The sequence below is a fragment of the Artemia sp. Qi Xiang Cuo genome, unplaced genomic scaffold (genome assembly GCF_049724085.1).
Source record: "Artemia sp. Qi Xiang Cuo unplaced genomic scaffold, ASM4972408v1 HiC_scaffold_3386, whole genome shotgun sequence".
NCBI lineage: Eukaryota > Metazoa > Arthropoda > Branchiopoda > Anostraca > Artemiidae > Artemia > Artemia sp. Qi Xiang Cuo.
Window position 1 is genome coordinate 130,111 of NW_028300811.1, and position 14,028 is coordinate 144,138.

The 14,028-nt window shown below is 35.5% G+C and overlaps 1 protein-coding gene across 1 annotated transcript; it reads right to left on the reverse strand.

Annotated features, from left to right (window-relative positions):
- Positions 1-1,530: 1,530 nt before the first annotated feature.
- LOC148938337 (protein CFDP2-like) lies at positions 1,531-1,965 on the reverse strand. Its single transcript, XM_089107857.1, has one exon. The coding sequence runs from the start codon at positions 1,963-1,965 to the stop codon at positions 1,531-1,533; it is 435 nt and encodes a 144-aa protein (XP_088963983.1).
- Between the last annotated feature and the right edge of the window lie 12,063 nt (positions 1,966-14,028).

A 14,028-nucleotide genomic window follows, 5' to 3' on the forward strand; every position in this document is an offset into this window, starting at 1 on the left:
CACGCAATTAAACAGTTTCGGGGTGGCGGTACACCCTTGTCGTACACCGGTTTTGATGCCGAATGTCGTGCTCCGTTTGCCGTTGACTTGGACGCAACCCACGGTCTCTTCGTAAAGCTTTTCAAACAACTTGCAGTATTTGTCCGGTAGACCAGTTGATCGAAGTATCAGCCAGAACGAGTTGCGATCCACCGAGTCAAACGCAGCCTTGAAGTCCACAAAGGCTACATATGCTTTCCTCCTGAATTCCTTCGTCTTCTCAATCAATTGGTACATGGTAAAAATATGGTCGACAGTGGATCTCCCAGGCATCAGCCCCGCCTGCTGGACTCTCCTCTTGCTTTTGATAATACTCGTGCATCTATCCAGGAGGGTCATAGCAAAGAGCTTTCCAGGCTCTGAAAGTAGCGATATGCCTCTGTAGTTCGAACAGATGCTCTTGCTCCCCTTTCTCTTCCATAAGGGCAGGATTATACCAGCTCGCCAGTCCTTCGGGATCCATTCTGTGCGCCGAACCAGAGAAAACAGCTTATGGAGCCAAAGTAGCATCGCCGGTCTGGCATACTTCAGGAGCTCAGCAGATGTTCCACATACGCCTGCCGCTTTGTTGTTTTACAAACGTTTTACTGCTGTGTAGACTTCTGATGACGTGAAAGGAGTTTCTGTGTCACTTGTCAGCAGTTCCTGAGTGCTGTGGCTAGGTTGATGAGTTCCTGATCAGTCTGAGCTACGGCTTTGGCGTTGAGGGGGCCCGAGAAGTGGTCTTTCAATCGACTGACCTGGGCAGCTTCGTCACTGAGCGGCTTGCCATCCACAGAGACAACAGACGCAACCGAGGGGGCTATGTCGCCGGCTAGATCACAGAGATGCTTATAGAGACTACCAACGTCACCTTTCTTAGCTGCACCCTCTAGCTCACATGCCTTCCTTTCCACAAACAGCTTCTTGTCTCGCTATATCAGTTTTTTGCATGACACCATTAAGGCTTCGATAGGTTGGCATGTCATTAAGTAACCTCACCTTGCGTCTCTGCTCTATGAGGTCAAGCGTATCCGACTGAATCCACGGTTTATTAGCACGCTTTTTCCGTCCAACATTTGCTGTCGCTGATTCCAAGACATTATTTTTGAACGAGAGCCTTGCGTTTTCACAACTTTCAAATGGCAGGAGTGCGTCGAAGTGGTTTGAGACATCAATAGCATATTTCGACCGTATCTTCTGATCACAGAGGCGAGAGACATCGATCTTGACTGGTCTTGGTTCTGAGCGATGGGCTTTGAGCCTTAGTCGCATGTTAGTGACGGTGAGGTGATGGTCAGTATTGCCAGTCTCGCCTGCCCTATACGTCCTGCAGTTACTGATCGAAGACCTCCATCTCTGTGACACGATGATGTAGTCGATAATTTTTTTTGGTATGGCTGTCGTTGCTGTACCACGTATATTTTTGAATGTCCTTCCTTGCAAACATCGTATTCGTAATCACAAGATTATGCTTGCTGCAGAGTTGTAGAAGCTTTAGACCATTGTCATTTAGGGAATCCGGAGTAACTGGTCCAATGACTTGTCATCATAAGTTTGGTTGTCGCTCACAGTTGCATTAAGATCACCCAGGAGAATTAAAATATCGTGCGGGGATATCTTACATAATTCATTCGTCAAGGCAGAGTAGAAAGTGTCCTTTGTTTCGATGTCAGCTTCGTTTGTTGGGGCATAACAAACAAGGACCGTCATTTTTCCTTGCTCGTGATTGAGTCGAAAATTAGTGATTCTATCCGAGACGGGAGTTATTGACAGCATACACTTCTTGTATTTGTCATAAAGAGCTAGACCGACTCTATTTCTTCTGGTGGTTGTCTGGCCAGACCAGACAAGGTGGTATCCCTCACCTCTGGGGTCATTTCCATTCCCTACTAGGTGGGTTTCTGTTATTGCAGCAATAGAGATGCGGAATCTCTTCAGTTCCATCGTCAGAAGCGTCTTAGCTCCGGAAAATTTTATGTCAATATATTCCAGGTGGCAATTTGGAGACCACCTTGGCCAAGAAGATTCAAACGCTGGTCATTTCTCAGTCCAGGGGCAAGCAAGGGTCGTGATGGGATAAAAGAAGGTTGGTCATCCGAGGCAGTTGCTAAACTGTTCATTGCAATGGGTCTCGGGTGGAGGGTTGCAAGGCCAAACAACCCTAGGCCTGGATTCTGAATAGAGCCAGGATTTACCTGGATACTGAGAATCCTGGGGTGGGCTCCATCCACCTCATGAGGTTGAGGCCACCCTGATCGGAGCGTTTAGTCAGGAGAAACCCCGTATACAGAGGTACGTGGTTAGCAGACATGGTCTGCATCATTCCGGACGAGCACCATTCACCTCCGATCCCTCAGGCAAGGGTTATAAGTTATACCCTGGGGGCATAAAAGGTTTTTCTTGAAAGCTTTGTTGTATAAACTTGAAAAATGGCGCAGTTGGTTAGCAATTCAAAGACTAGTGCCCTTTTTAATTGTTGAAAATGATTGAAGGGCAACTGATCCCCCTCTCATGCCCACCATTTCAACAAAGACATACAATCCAAAAATTTGTATAGCCATTTTGTTCAACGTAGGTGAATTTTTTTATAATTAGGTTTTTAATGCTGACCCGTCCCCCCCCCCCAACCGTCCTCAGGCCAAGGGGTGCAAGTTATGCCCTGGGGGCATATAAGGTTTTTATTGAAAGTGTTGTCATAGAAAATTCAAAAAGGGCTCATTCCATTGGAAATTGAAATGGCTAGTAGCCTTTTTAATAGTTGAGAGTAATTGGAGGGCAACTAACCCCCCTCTCACGCCCGCCATTTTCCTCAACACATACCGATCACAATTTTGAGATAGCCATTTTTTTTCAACGTAGTTGGAAGTTCTGGAAATTATGTATTTGAGGATGACAACCCCCTCAGAGGCCTCAGGGCAAGGGTTGTAAATTATGCCCTAGGGGCATATGAGGTTTTCATAGAAAATGTTGTCGTAAAACTTCAAAAAGGACTCATTCGATTGAAAATTGAAAGGGCTAGTGCCGTTTTTAATAGTTGAAAGTAATTAGAGGGCAACTAACACCCTCTCATGCCCACCCATTCCCCAAACACATCCAATCAAAATTTTGAGATATTCCTAAGTCTTTAATGATGACCCCCCCAACAGTCCTCAGGAAAAAGGTTGTAAGTTTTGCCATGGGGGCGTAAAAGGTTCTTATTGAAAGTGTTGTCGTAGAAAATTCAAAAAGGGCTCATTTCATTTGAAATTGCAAGGGCTAGTGCCCTTTTTAATAGTCAAAAGTGATTGGAGGGCAACTTACCCCCCTCTAACACCCACCATTTTCACAAACATATACAAATCAAAATTTTGAGATAGCCATTTTTTTTCAACGTACTTAAAAGTTCTGGAAATTAGGTCTTTTAGGATGACACACCCCTCAAAGCCCTCTGGGCAAGGGTTGTAAGTAATACCCTGGGGGCAGGTTTTTGTAGAAAGTGTTGTCGTAGAAACTTCAAAAAGGACTCATCAAAAAGTTCAAAACTTCAAAAGGGGCTCATTCAAATGGAAGGGCTAGTGCCCTTTTTAAACGAGCAGAAATTAATATGATTAGGGTTCTACACCCTATGCTTCCTAAAATCCATAATATAATTTGTCCTTTACTTAAAAAAATTCTTTTAAACGCTTTCACTTATAACTTTAAGAAAACCAAAATTAATTAAGATTTTAAGGAATAAATATCAGCATATTTATATTAAACATACAATGCATATTTTTTTGAGTAAATTTATTTCATTTTTTTTTCTGTAAAGTGCAAATCATATTCTGGATTTTAGGAAGCGAAGGGTTTAGAGCACATCTCAGATTAATTTCTGCTCTTTTTGAGTTTGACTTATTTTAATTTCTATTTGTTTTAAATTTAATTTATTTATTGATATTGATTTGTGGTATTTGTATGCTTGGTAGATTATTTAATTCTATTTTTGTTCATTTTTGGTTTAATGGAGTTCCTTAGGTTTTTTTAGATGCAATGGAAAATATTAGACAGCACTGTGAATATACTGAGGCATATTTCTTTGAAAATTCGTATATGAATATGGAAGGAGCAATTGCAGTTTACATAGCAGTAATAAAAATATATATATATATAAGCATATCTGCTTGTAACTACTAGAATCTAAAAACTAATTTCATTTTTATTGTAAGTTGATGTCATTTCTTCTTGTATTATGACGTCAGAATTATAAACTTTTTCATCTGAGGCAACGTCATAATATAGTGTTTTTCTATTTACGTCATAGTTCTAATAAATCTATGACGAAATTTATTATCTAGTATATAAAAATGTAGTTTTCTGTAAAACATTGATTTTGTTTTAAATATTTTTTTTTATCACAAAAGCACGTATTTTCAAGTGCTCAGCTATCTGAGTAGAAAAAAGGAAAAAAGATACTCTCGATGCAGAATTTCGTAGTTCAAGCAACTTTTCTTGTTTTTCAAGCCAATGAACTACATTTTGCTTTGTCATAATATAAGTACTGTAATCTTAACTACGACGGCACAATGGTAAGCATGCGTGCACGTAACTAGTGGCTATGATAGCTGACATTCATTAAAATTGGCCATAAAAATGAAGGTTTTAGTAGATAAATTGATTCTATTTATAAAATATTTTTTAACTACAAATAGCACTAGATCTAGCAATTTCCTTTAAAATCAACCATTGAACAGCCCTCTACGATTTTCCAGTGCCAAGCTATCAGTGGAAAAGAAAAAAAAAGAGCAAAAAGGATGCCGTTTAGGCAGAATGCTGTAGTAGCTGCCACTTTTCTTGATTTTCAAGCCAATATATTTCACTTGCTGTTCAAGCCATGCAACAGAAAGTTTTCTGCATAGGGGTTTCGAACAAGGTGGTTCTAATGGTGTACTGTTTGTTTTGATCTGTCTCTATTTTTAGGAGTTATGCGTTATTATATGTCTTAACATTGGACGTAATCGTCTCTTTCTAGGTTGCTACCTACCGCTGCAAACCGGATTCCTTTTAATACTTCAGGTACTATGGGCTAAAGTTTGTTCTTTATTGTAATTTATGTAATAATTAAAATGTGTCGTGGTTTTTACTTTACTAAATTCTATCTCTATATATTGATTTTTACAGAGTAACCAATTATAAATAACTACATCGTTATTTTTTTATAATTTCCTTTCAAATGAGCCATTAAACAGCTTTCTATGATGTTAAAGTGCCCTGCTAGCTGCAGGAGGAAACAGAAACCGTCAATGCAGAATATCGTTGTTCAAGCAAATTTTCTTGTTGTTCAAGTCAAAAGATTTTTCTTGCTATTCAAGCCATGGGAGGTAAGTTTTCTATATAGGGCTTTCGGACAAGGTGATTCTGATAGTCTATTTCTTGTTTTGATCTGACACTAATTTTAGAAGAAATGGGCTATTGTATTTCTTAGTATTGGACTTGATCGTCTCTTACTATGGTGCAAGCTAAAACTGTGACCCGTATTCTAAGCTACGGATGCAACCCGGATTTTTCTTAGTTGAAATAGTAAAAGATAAATCCCAAAAAGTCAGACACCTTAAAATATACGTCGGTAAAATATACGATAACTATACCTATTTGCTTTTATAATGTTAAAAAGCAAATCCTTCTTTGACAAAAAACTGTATCTTTGTATGCAAGATGGTGTTAAATTGGTATTATATCAATTAGTCTCCAGATTATGATATTATCTTGTCAAAATATAAATGTGTTACATAATAACGCATTTGATGATTTAGTCTTTGTCCAAATCGCATTTTAATTGGATATTTCATTTATTATGGGCTAGAGTTCGTTCTTTACTGTAATTTTCAAAAGATATTGCTCTTATATTAACTTGTCTAAAGATAAGAGTTTGTTGTACCATCATGTATCATGTATATAGTTATTTATTTAAATACTTTAATTACTATTGGCTATAGTTCGCTCTTTGATATAACAAGCTTGTCTTCTTTTCGAGAGCTATTGTGCTCCTAAACGTCCAACCAAAAAAGCACACACACAGCTTGGTCCAATTATCTTGATATTGGCTGGCTGAGAACAGAGTATTTAGAGAGCAGCTTCATTCTTTTGCTACACTTCCACCTGGAATGATCTTTCTGGGGAAGTTACCTCTAAAGCTTTCTCTACTGACTCTTTCAAAAGTATATTCAATAGTCATCGGATATATGAACCGGATATAACATAGTATCGGATATATGAACCTACACACGTGAAACATTATTGTTTAACTCATTTCATATTATCACTTTATAAAATATCGCATTATACAGTATGTTAATAGTGCTGGAGTTGGAAATTACACTGTTATATTTTTATAGAACCCCACAAAATCATCCGCTATGATACGAGTGCTCATTCAGATTGGTTTTATGGATATAAGATATTTATGTAAAACGGTAATTTAAACCTGCATGATAGAATTATATTGGAAAAATAAAAGTACGAAAAGTATTTACCAAGAATTACAGTCAATTTCGCATTTGTATTTCGTCTATTCCGTTTACTAAAAAAACAAAAATCAACACACTTTCTAGTTAGTTTTGAAGTTGACCATTGCTTAGGGAAGTGACACCTTAAAGTTTGAGAATAAGAGAATGGATTGTAAAAAAATTTCAAGGTTAATGGGTATTCTGCTAATATTTATAGTCAGTAATTTTATGCACTGCCTTATTCCATTCCTTTATTTTAATTCTTCATTTAATCTATATTGGCACTTTTGCCAAAGTTTTGTGATAGTAATGTTAGCTATCTCCATAGGAGCTATTATCGCATCCATTTTGATCTGGAAGGAAAAATATGGAAGGAAGGAATGTCTGGAAGGAATTTTTGCAGAGTCTTTATGCATAACTTCTGTGATTTGTTTTGTTTTTGCAGTACAGTTTCTTTTCCCAGATAGTGTCGAATACCGAAAAATCTTGAAATCAGAATTAAGAAATTCGGAACCTAATGTAACTTCCTGGATTGATGAAGTTCAAAAGAGTTTTTACTGCTGCAGCATTCAGTCCTTTGTAAAAAAAAACTGATGATATCCCTGATTATATACCATTTAGCCACTGGAACAGTAATTTTACTAAAACAGAAGTGTTAGAATCGTGCTGCAAAATGCGAAATGAAACTATACCTGCATGGGTGTATCGACCCAACATCAAAAATACAGTCATGAATTGTAACAGATCAACCGAGCCGAATAAGCAGCAGCTGGAAATTCATCCTCCAATTTTTTCTGATGAAGAGGAAAATCCTGAAGAGGAAAATCCTGAAGAGAAAGAAAAAACAGAAGAAGTGAAAGAAGAAAGATTCAAATGCAGCAAAGATACAAATCCTGTGACAACCTACACAATCGGCTGTGATGAGAATTTGGACCGGTTTATGGCATCTAAAAGACAATTGACTTTTTTGATCCAGTGGTTCTTCTCGATTATCATTACAATTGCAATACTTCCCTTTTTTTATATTTCTTTTTGTCCAGCCAATTTTTCAGACGAAAAAGATAGTGATGATAGTGGAGCCAGAGATTTTTTAGTACTTTCATAAGAGCTATTTATTCTAATTAACGGCCTTTGTGATTAAGCGATCAGTTTTAAAGAATTGGAACAAAATTAAAACTTTCGCTTAAAGAGCAAGGTATTGACTAGGGGTGAACCCCCTAATATACTTATTAAAAATATATGAATATAGAAGTTCGTTACGTAAGTTAATTCGTAAGCTACGTATATTTATTACTAATAAAAACGTTCGTAAATAAAATTAAACAATTTTCTATAAATCAATTTAACCAAATAAAATTAAATTAATATGAAAATTTTGTTTTAATTATTAATGTACTTTGAGCAAAGATCAAAACCTGCATTTATTCAAAAACGTTAAAAAATTAAATAAAAAAACAAGTTTTTTTTAACTGAAAGTAAGGAACGACGTAAAAACTTAAAACGAACAGAAATTTTTCCGCATATGAAAGAGGCTGTCCCCTCCTCAAAGCCTTGCTTTTAACGCTAAAGTTGGACTTTCTCGCAACTCTATTTTTATTAAACAATAAAAAACATTAGCGTAAAGAGCGAGGCATTGAGGAGGGGACAGCCCCTTTCATATACGGAATAATTTGTGTTCATTTTAAGTTTTAATGTCTATATATGTAAGAGAGTAACAATGGGAGGCATGATTTAGCTACAAATAAGCATACGGTAATTAACCGAATTATAGATATAGGGCCGCTGTCAACCTAAATAACGGAAGCAGGCCTCAGTCATTATATGAACTGAAAATTCTGCAAAAAAATTAACCAATCGAAAATAATTCAAACAAACAATAATGGTAAATTGATAGACTCGCTTACATGTTCCTCCGAACAAAACCACAAACTCTAATGCATTCCAAAAATTACAAAAGTCAAAACGGCGAAATTTGGCCATCCCCAGCCTTACCCCCGTGCATTTTCGTTCGTTTTAAATCAAAAAGGCATGTACCAACCAATTAATACAAAAAAAATACCTTTAATACCGGTAGAAGGCGCAGTTGTTACATTAGGATTATCTAGTTACCCTAGCATGCAACATGTGTACTAGTTGGCCTCCACTCAAATACAAAGAATACAGCAAAAAATAAGGGGCCTACATAATCATAATCAAAACCCGCAACTTCCAAACATATTTGAGACCAGTAATTTACAATAGAATTGCCAAATCACATAAGCATAATGGCCTCGAGTTAAATCGCCATCACTTTTCATCTCTTCAAAAAAAAAAACATTTGAACCGTGTGAACTGCACATCTATAATCAATAGTCTTGTCGCTTAAAAAACTAAGGATTGGCTTACCATACCAAAAGATTTCTCAAATATCAAGACCCCCGCTGCAAAAAAAAAGCTTGCCATCAAAAATTGATATCTACGATATATCCTTAATTACATACTTAGTCGTATATTGCTCATAAAGTGGTTTGGCATAACAAAAAATAAATAAAATAACACAAAGTTCCGTTCCAAAATCTAAGTGAATAAAGGAAATTAATTGCTAAAAAAAAAAAATTGATGTAAAACGAAAATTTCAGTAACCTTAAAAAAACGTAAAAATAGTTCGCAAGAAAAATGTAAAAAAAAAATCCTATATAAAATCCCTATAGAACTTAAGGATAAACCAAAATTGTAGAACTTAAAATACTAAATTCGATGGGTAGACTTCAGCCTACAGAAACGTAATAGGACATTTTAGTAAGGGATAAGTCCATTCGTAGAAACTAAAGATTTCTCTTTTGTTTCCTCTTTTAGAAGTCTCGACATCCTTTTTCAGATAGTTGAGCTTATATTGGTCATAAATTGACGTAGTATAATCAAGAACATATAAAATAAATATAGAATTCTCTTTCAAAAAGAAAAGTCTCGTCTAAAATTCAACGTAAAATAACCTTAAGTGAAAAGTAAACCAAAATTGTAAAATTTAAATACCGATCTCGTGCATAAATTTTGACCCCTAGAGATGCCATATAATCCATAATAGGAGGCGTGTCCCCAGACACAAATACGAAAACCAAAAAAACATACAAAAACCAAAAAAAAGGAGACTTTTATCATCGAACATCTTAAACAATTTGTTTGATTTAATTCCTGTAATGGCGTAGTCGAACGATAATTAACATATCTTTAAGCCCGGTATGATAAAACCATAAATAATATTGCTTCGACAAGTAATCTCCGTAATATAGAACCTGATTTCGTATCATTGGTGCAGGTTAAACAGCTTGAATGACAAAATAAACCTTCCTTAGTCAAGAAAATACGCAAATAGTTAACAAAAAACAAAAACTATAACCAACGTCTAAGGTAATTAAACCAGTAATTATATGACTATTAACAATACTGACGTTATTGCCACACAGCCGCTAAGGGAAGAATAAAACCAATCGTCAAAAAAACCGCCAATTGTATCAATAATTATAACTAGAAATTTTCCTAGAAAAAGCCGTAGCGATAAAAAAAAAGAAAAATAGAGCCGCAAGACTAGAATAGCAAAAGTGGCAAACCTTGCAATAAATCCATTCGCCAATTATCCAAGAGTCAACTATACGCTATATGCATATATATGTTTGAACCCTAAAATATTCCAATTGCAGAAAAAATATAAAAAAAAAATGAAACATGCCAAGGCGTATAACTAATGTAGAGTCTCGTTAACAGTGGCAAATTTATTCTGCCTCCAATGATAATCAATAAGCCTCAAAGGAGGACATTCGCAAGAAAAAAAAAGGAAACCTATTTGACAACCAAAATATAAGGAACCGTAAGAAATAGGCAAGTTTCAGCCTAACCCTGGAGTAGGAAAAAGAGAAAAAAAAATAATAACATCCTTTTGCAAAAAAAATTAATTAAAAATGAGACCAATATAATTCTGCCTTGATGCGACCTAGAAACTTCCAAATAATGACCACAGACCAAATAATGAAACGATAAAAAAAAAATTTTCTTTCAAAACAATTATCGCGTACACCTGCAGGAAACAATACTTAATAATTTTTACTAACCTTATGAACGAGCCACGGCCTTTAGTCAAAGTTAATCCCTATTCCCCCCAATAAGGAATATAATACAGTGAATCACCTTATTTACAAAAGCTAAAGTTTTGTACACTAAGGAACAAAATTAACAAAACTAAAATTAACAGTTAGACAATGAGCATATATATGAAAAATTCAAGGGTAGACTCTAAAAAAATCAAGCGAAAGTCAAGGCGTAAAGGAGAGCAAGTAAATAATCTTAACATCTGCGAAATACTCTTGCCCTTTGCTCTGAAACATGCTTCAAAGACCCTAAATTAATATGGATAAATTATCGAACTTTCTCCCTGAATCAAACTCTTACAAAAGGATAACCTACTAAAGATTATCGCCATAAAATGCCAAAAAGAAAAAGAACCACGGATACATAAGTAATGTTCTAATAAATTTATGAACCCCCCCCCTCAGTTGTGCGGTATCATCGTGGCATCAAGGTCTGGCATCAACGAATGTATTTTAATTTCCACCTGGGAAATACAAAGAAATTAAATTCATATGGCTTGTGACGAGCTACGAAACTCTTATATAATACCGCGTGGGATAATAAATATCTCTACCACGTGGCGTTAACTCCGCCACAGGGGAAGAATGATTTGACACCTTAAAAGTAAATGAGTTACACTTCAACTCGTGTAACTCCCAATTAACAAAGGATTTACAAAGCTGATGAAAGTGGAAGAATAGATAATTAAATAAAATATAAAGGTAAATGAAAAAAAAGGCATTACAGCCTAATAGCTGAATTTTTGGAAAGTAAAAAAAAAAAAAAAAAAACCTGTATAAACAAAAACCTATATCCTCAAGAAATGGGCCCTAATGAAATTAATTAAAACTAAAATTTAAAAGTAAGAGTTTGCCTCGTTATTTATAGGTTATTTAAGAAAATTTTTTTTTGTTGCAAATAAGGACCCAACAAGTAAAGAAATTGAATGCCACATTAAATTACAATAGAAAACTTTAGAGTTCCCTCAATCCGATCGACAGATATCGCACTAATTGAAATATGCTAACCTGTAATATAATACAGTCCTTTCCTTAACGATTCAAACTCGAAAGCCCACTCAGCCCATGTAAAAGATACTTTTGGGAAAAAAACACCAGTAGTAAGACCTCATGTACTTCATACGGTAAAAAAAAAATTTTTTTTCCTTTATTTCAAAAAATCACACTTAAACAAAGCGAGGCATACTTTTAGCCGAAGAATCAGTAGTAACATCCCTTGCACTTCTAATGTAACAAAATTTTTTTTTCTCTTTCGGCAATTAATAAAAGCTCAATATACATGGCAATTCTAATTCATAAAAGCAAAATAAAATAGTCAGCGAACAATCCCACGAAATGCTCTAGAAATGGAATAAAAGCAATAATTCAAATGTCTATATAATATACGATAATGAAGATGGATCAACCCCCAACCATAGAGAGTTAGAGCCAAGGATGAGCATGGTGTATATTATCCCGCCGTGCAATCACTTGACTTTCACCCCCTGTGAAAAAAAAGAAAGAGTTATATGTCATCAGTCATGTTATATGTCAGTTATATGTCATCAGTCAATGAATCAGTCATGATTCATTGCTCAACCGGTTAAGACCGTATTTCTTGCTATCGCCCACTCTATGAATCACGTAATGAAATGAATGACGATGGATTATTGCTAAATTATCTGCATGCTGTGATATAATGAAAACTTTGTACAATCTGCTAAAGACAATCTGAAAATACAAGCCTTTCCCTAAATAAAACTCAACAACGGAAATGATTAGCTGTTATTCCTCCAAAGTGATTTAAGGCTCAAATTATTCGTGATATGAGATTAAAGGAATAGTACAGTGGGGAAAAAGGACTGATTTAGGACTGGTGGCCTCTTCTTTTGCCAGTAAGTCAATTTTAGCTATTACTAAGTTAAGATGGGCAAGAAAAAAAAAATAAAAGGACTCGTCCAGATATTGATTATAGTGAGGATATTGCTACAAGTACCCCAAATACGTCAGGAAATCCAGATATTCGGAAGCTAGTGACAACTCAGGTTTCATTAATGACCCTATCAGAGGACATAGCAAAGATGGTGGACATTATGCGTGAAACTCATAGCTCAGTCCAATCAATTGAACAGCGATTCATTGTAGTAGAAAATAGAATAAAAGCAATTGAATCAGAGTAATTAGCCTTAAGGTCTGAATTCTCCGGGATTAAGTCTTGTACAGATGCTGTAGAAAATGACATTTCTTTGCTGAAAAATGATAATTTTGACCTGCAGTCAGAAGTTAAATATTTTAAAGACACGACCCTATGTATGTCTGATAGGCTTATGGCTGCAGAGTATCAGCCTAACGAAAATAATGTGGTTGTATGGAATGCAGTCTGTGAGGATGAAGATCAAGCCAAACATATGTTTACCGAGATATGTACGGATGGACTAAATTTAACAGTGATATCCCATTTTTCAGTTGTTGCAATAAAAAAGCATAAGAAATATTTTAAGGTTAATGTAAAAAACCGTGGAAACAATGTTGAAATCCTTAAAAATGGAAAGAACCTTAAAGGGAGAAAGATAGCAAAGCAGAGAAACATTTATTTGAATGATGATGCCCCATTTTCTGTAAGAGAGGCAAGAAAAAAATTATATGAAAAAAATTGCGTCTTAAAGCGATGAGTAGCCTATCATTTCATGGATATCAAACACAGTTTCATCATATCTTCAGTTTGAACGTCCGGGTGGTACGAAAGTGAAGTTTACGTGTGATGAATGGATTGAGGAACTAGCACTTAAGCCTCCTCCCTCCACAGCTTCCAGAGGTGCTAAAAAATGAGTGTTTTATTGAATGTGTTTAGTTTACTTATTGGTTAATTATCTTTTCTTTTTCGCTTGGTTTAATCAAATAGATACGGAAAAGTTGATAGTGATGAATTTGAAATGTTTGGGTTAATGTTAATGATAATTTTTATTTTTGAGTAAATAGTTTAAAATGTTTGTTAATGTGAAATTATTTTGAGTGGGTGGGAGCGGGCTGATGTCTTTTTGAATGGTTTTGCTTTGTGCCATGAAGCTTGCAATAATGTGCTTTTTTAAATTGTATATCCGCTTTGCCGGAATATATTTTGTTATTTTTTTTTGTATTTATCTAGGTCTAGATATATGTTTAGTAGATCATGATTTTTTTTGCCACCGCCACCCTCTACCGTCACATACATTAATTTTTATTGATGATGGTTAGAGATATCGTTTTTCCTCCTGGGAACAGTAATGTCCTGCAACTTGAAAGTCAAAGGGTTGATATTTCCAGCCAGTTTAATGAAAGAATAAATAGAAATTTAGATATTAATGCCACTGAGATTTTCACAAATGAACCATCAAGGTATATTTTTAAAGAGGAAGCACTACCCTTGTATTGTGATAGGGGCCATTTTGGCCTAAACATTTTTCATT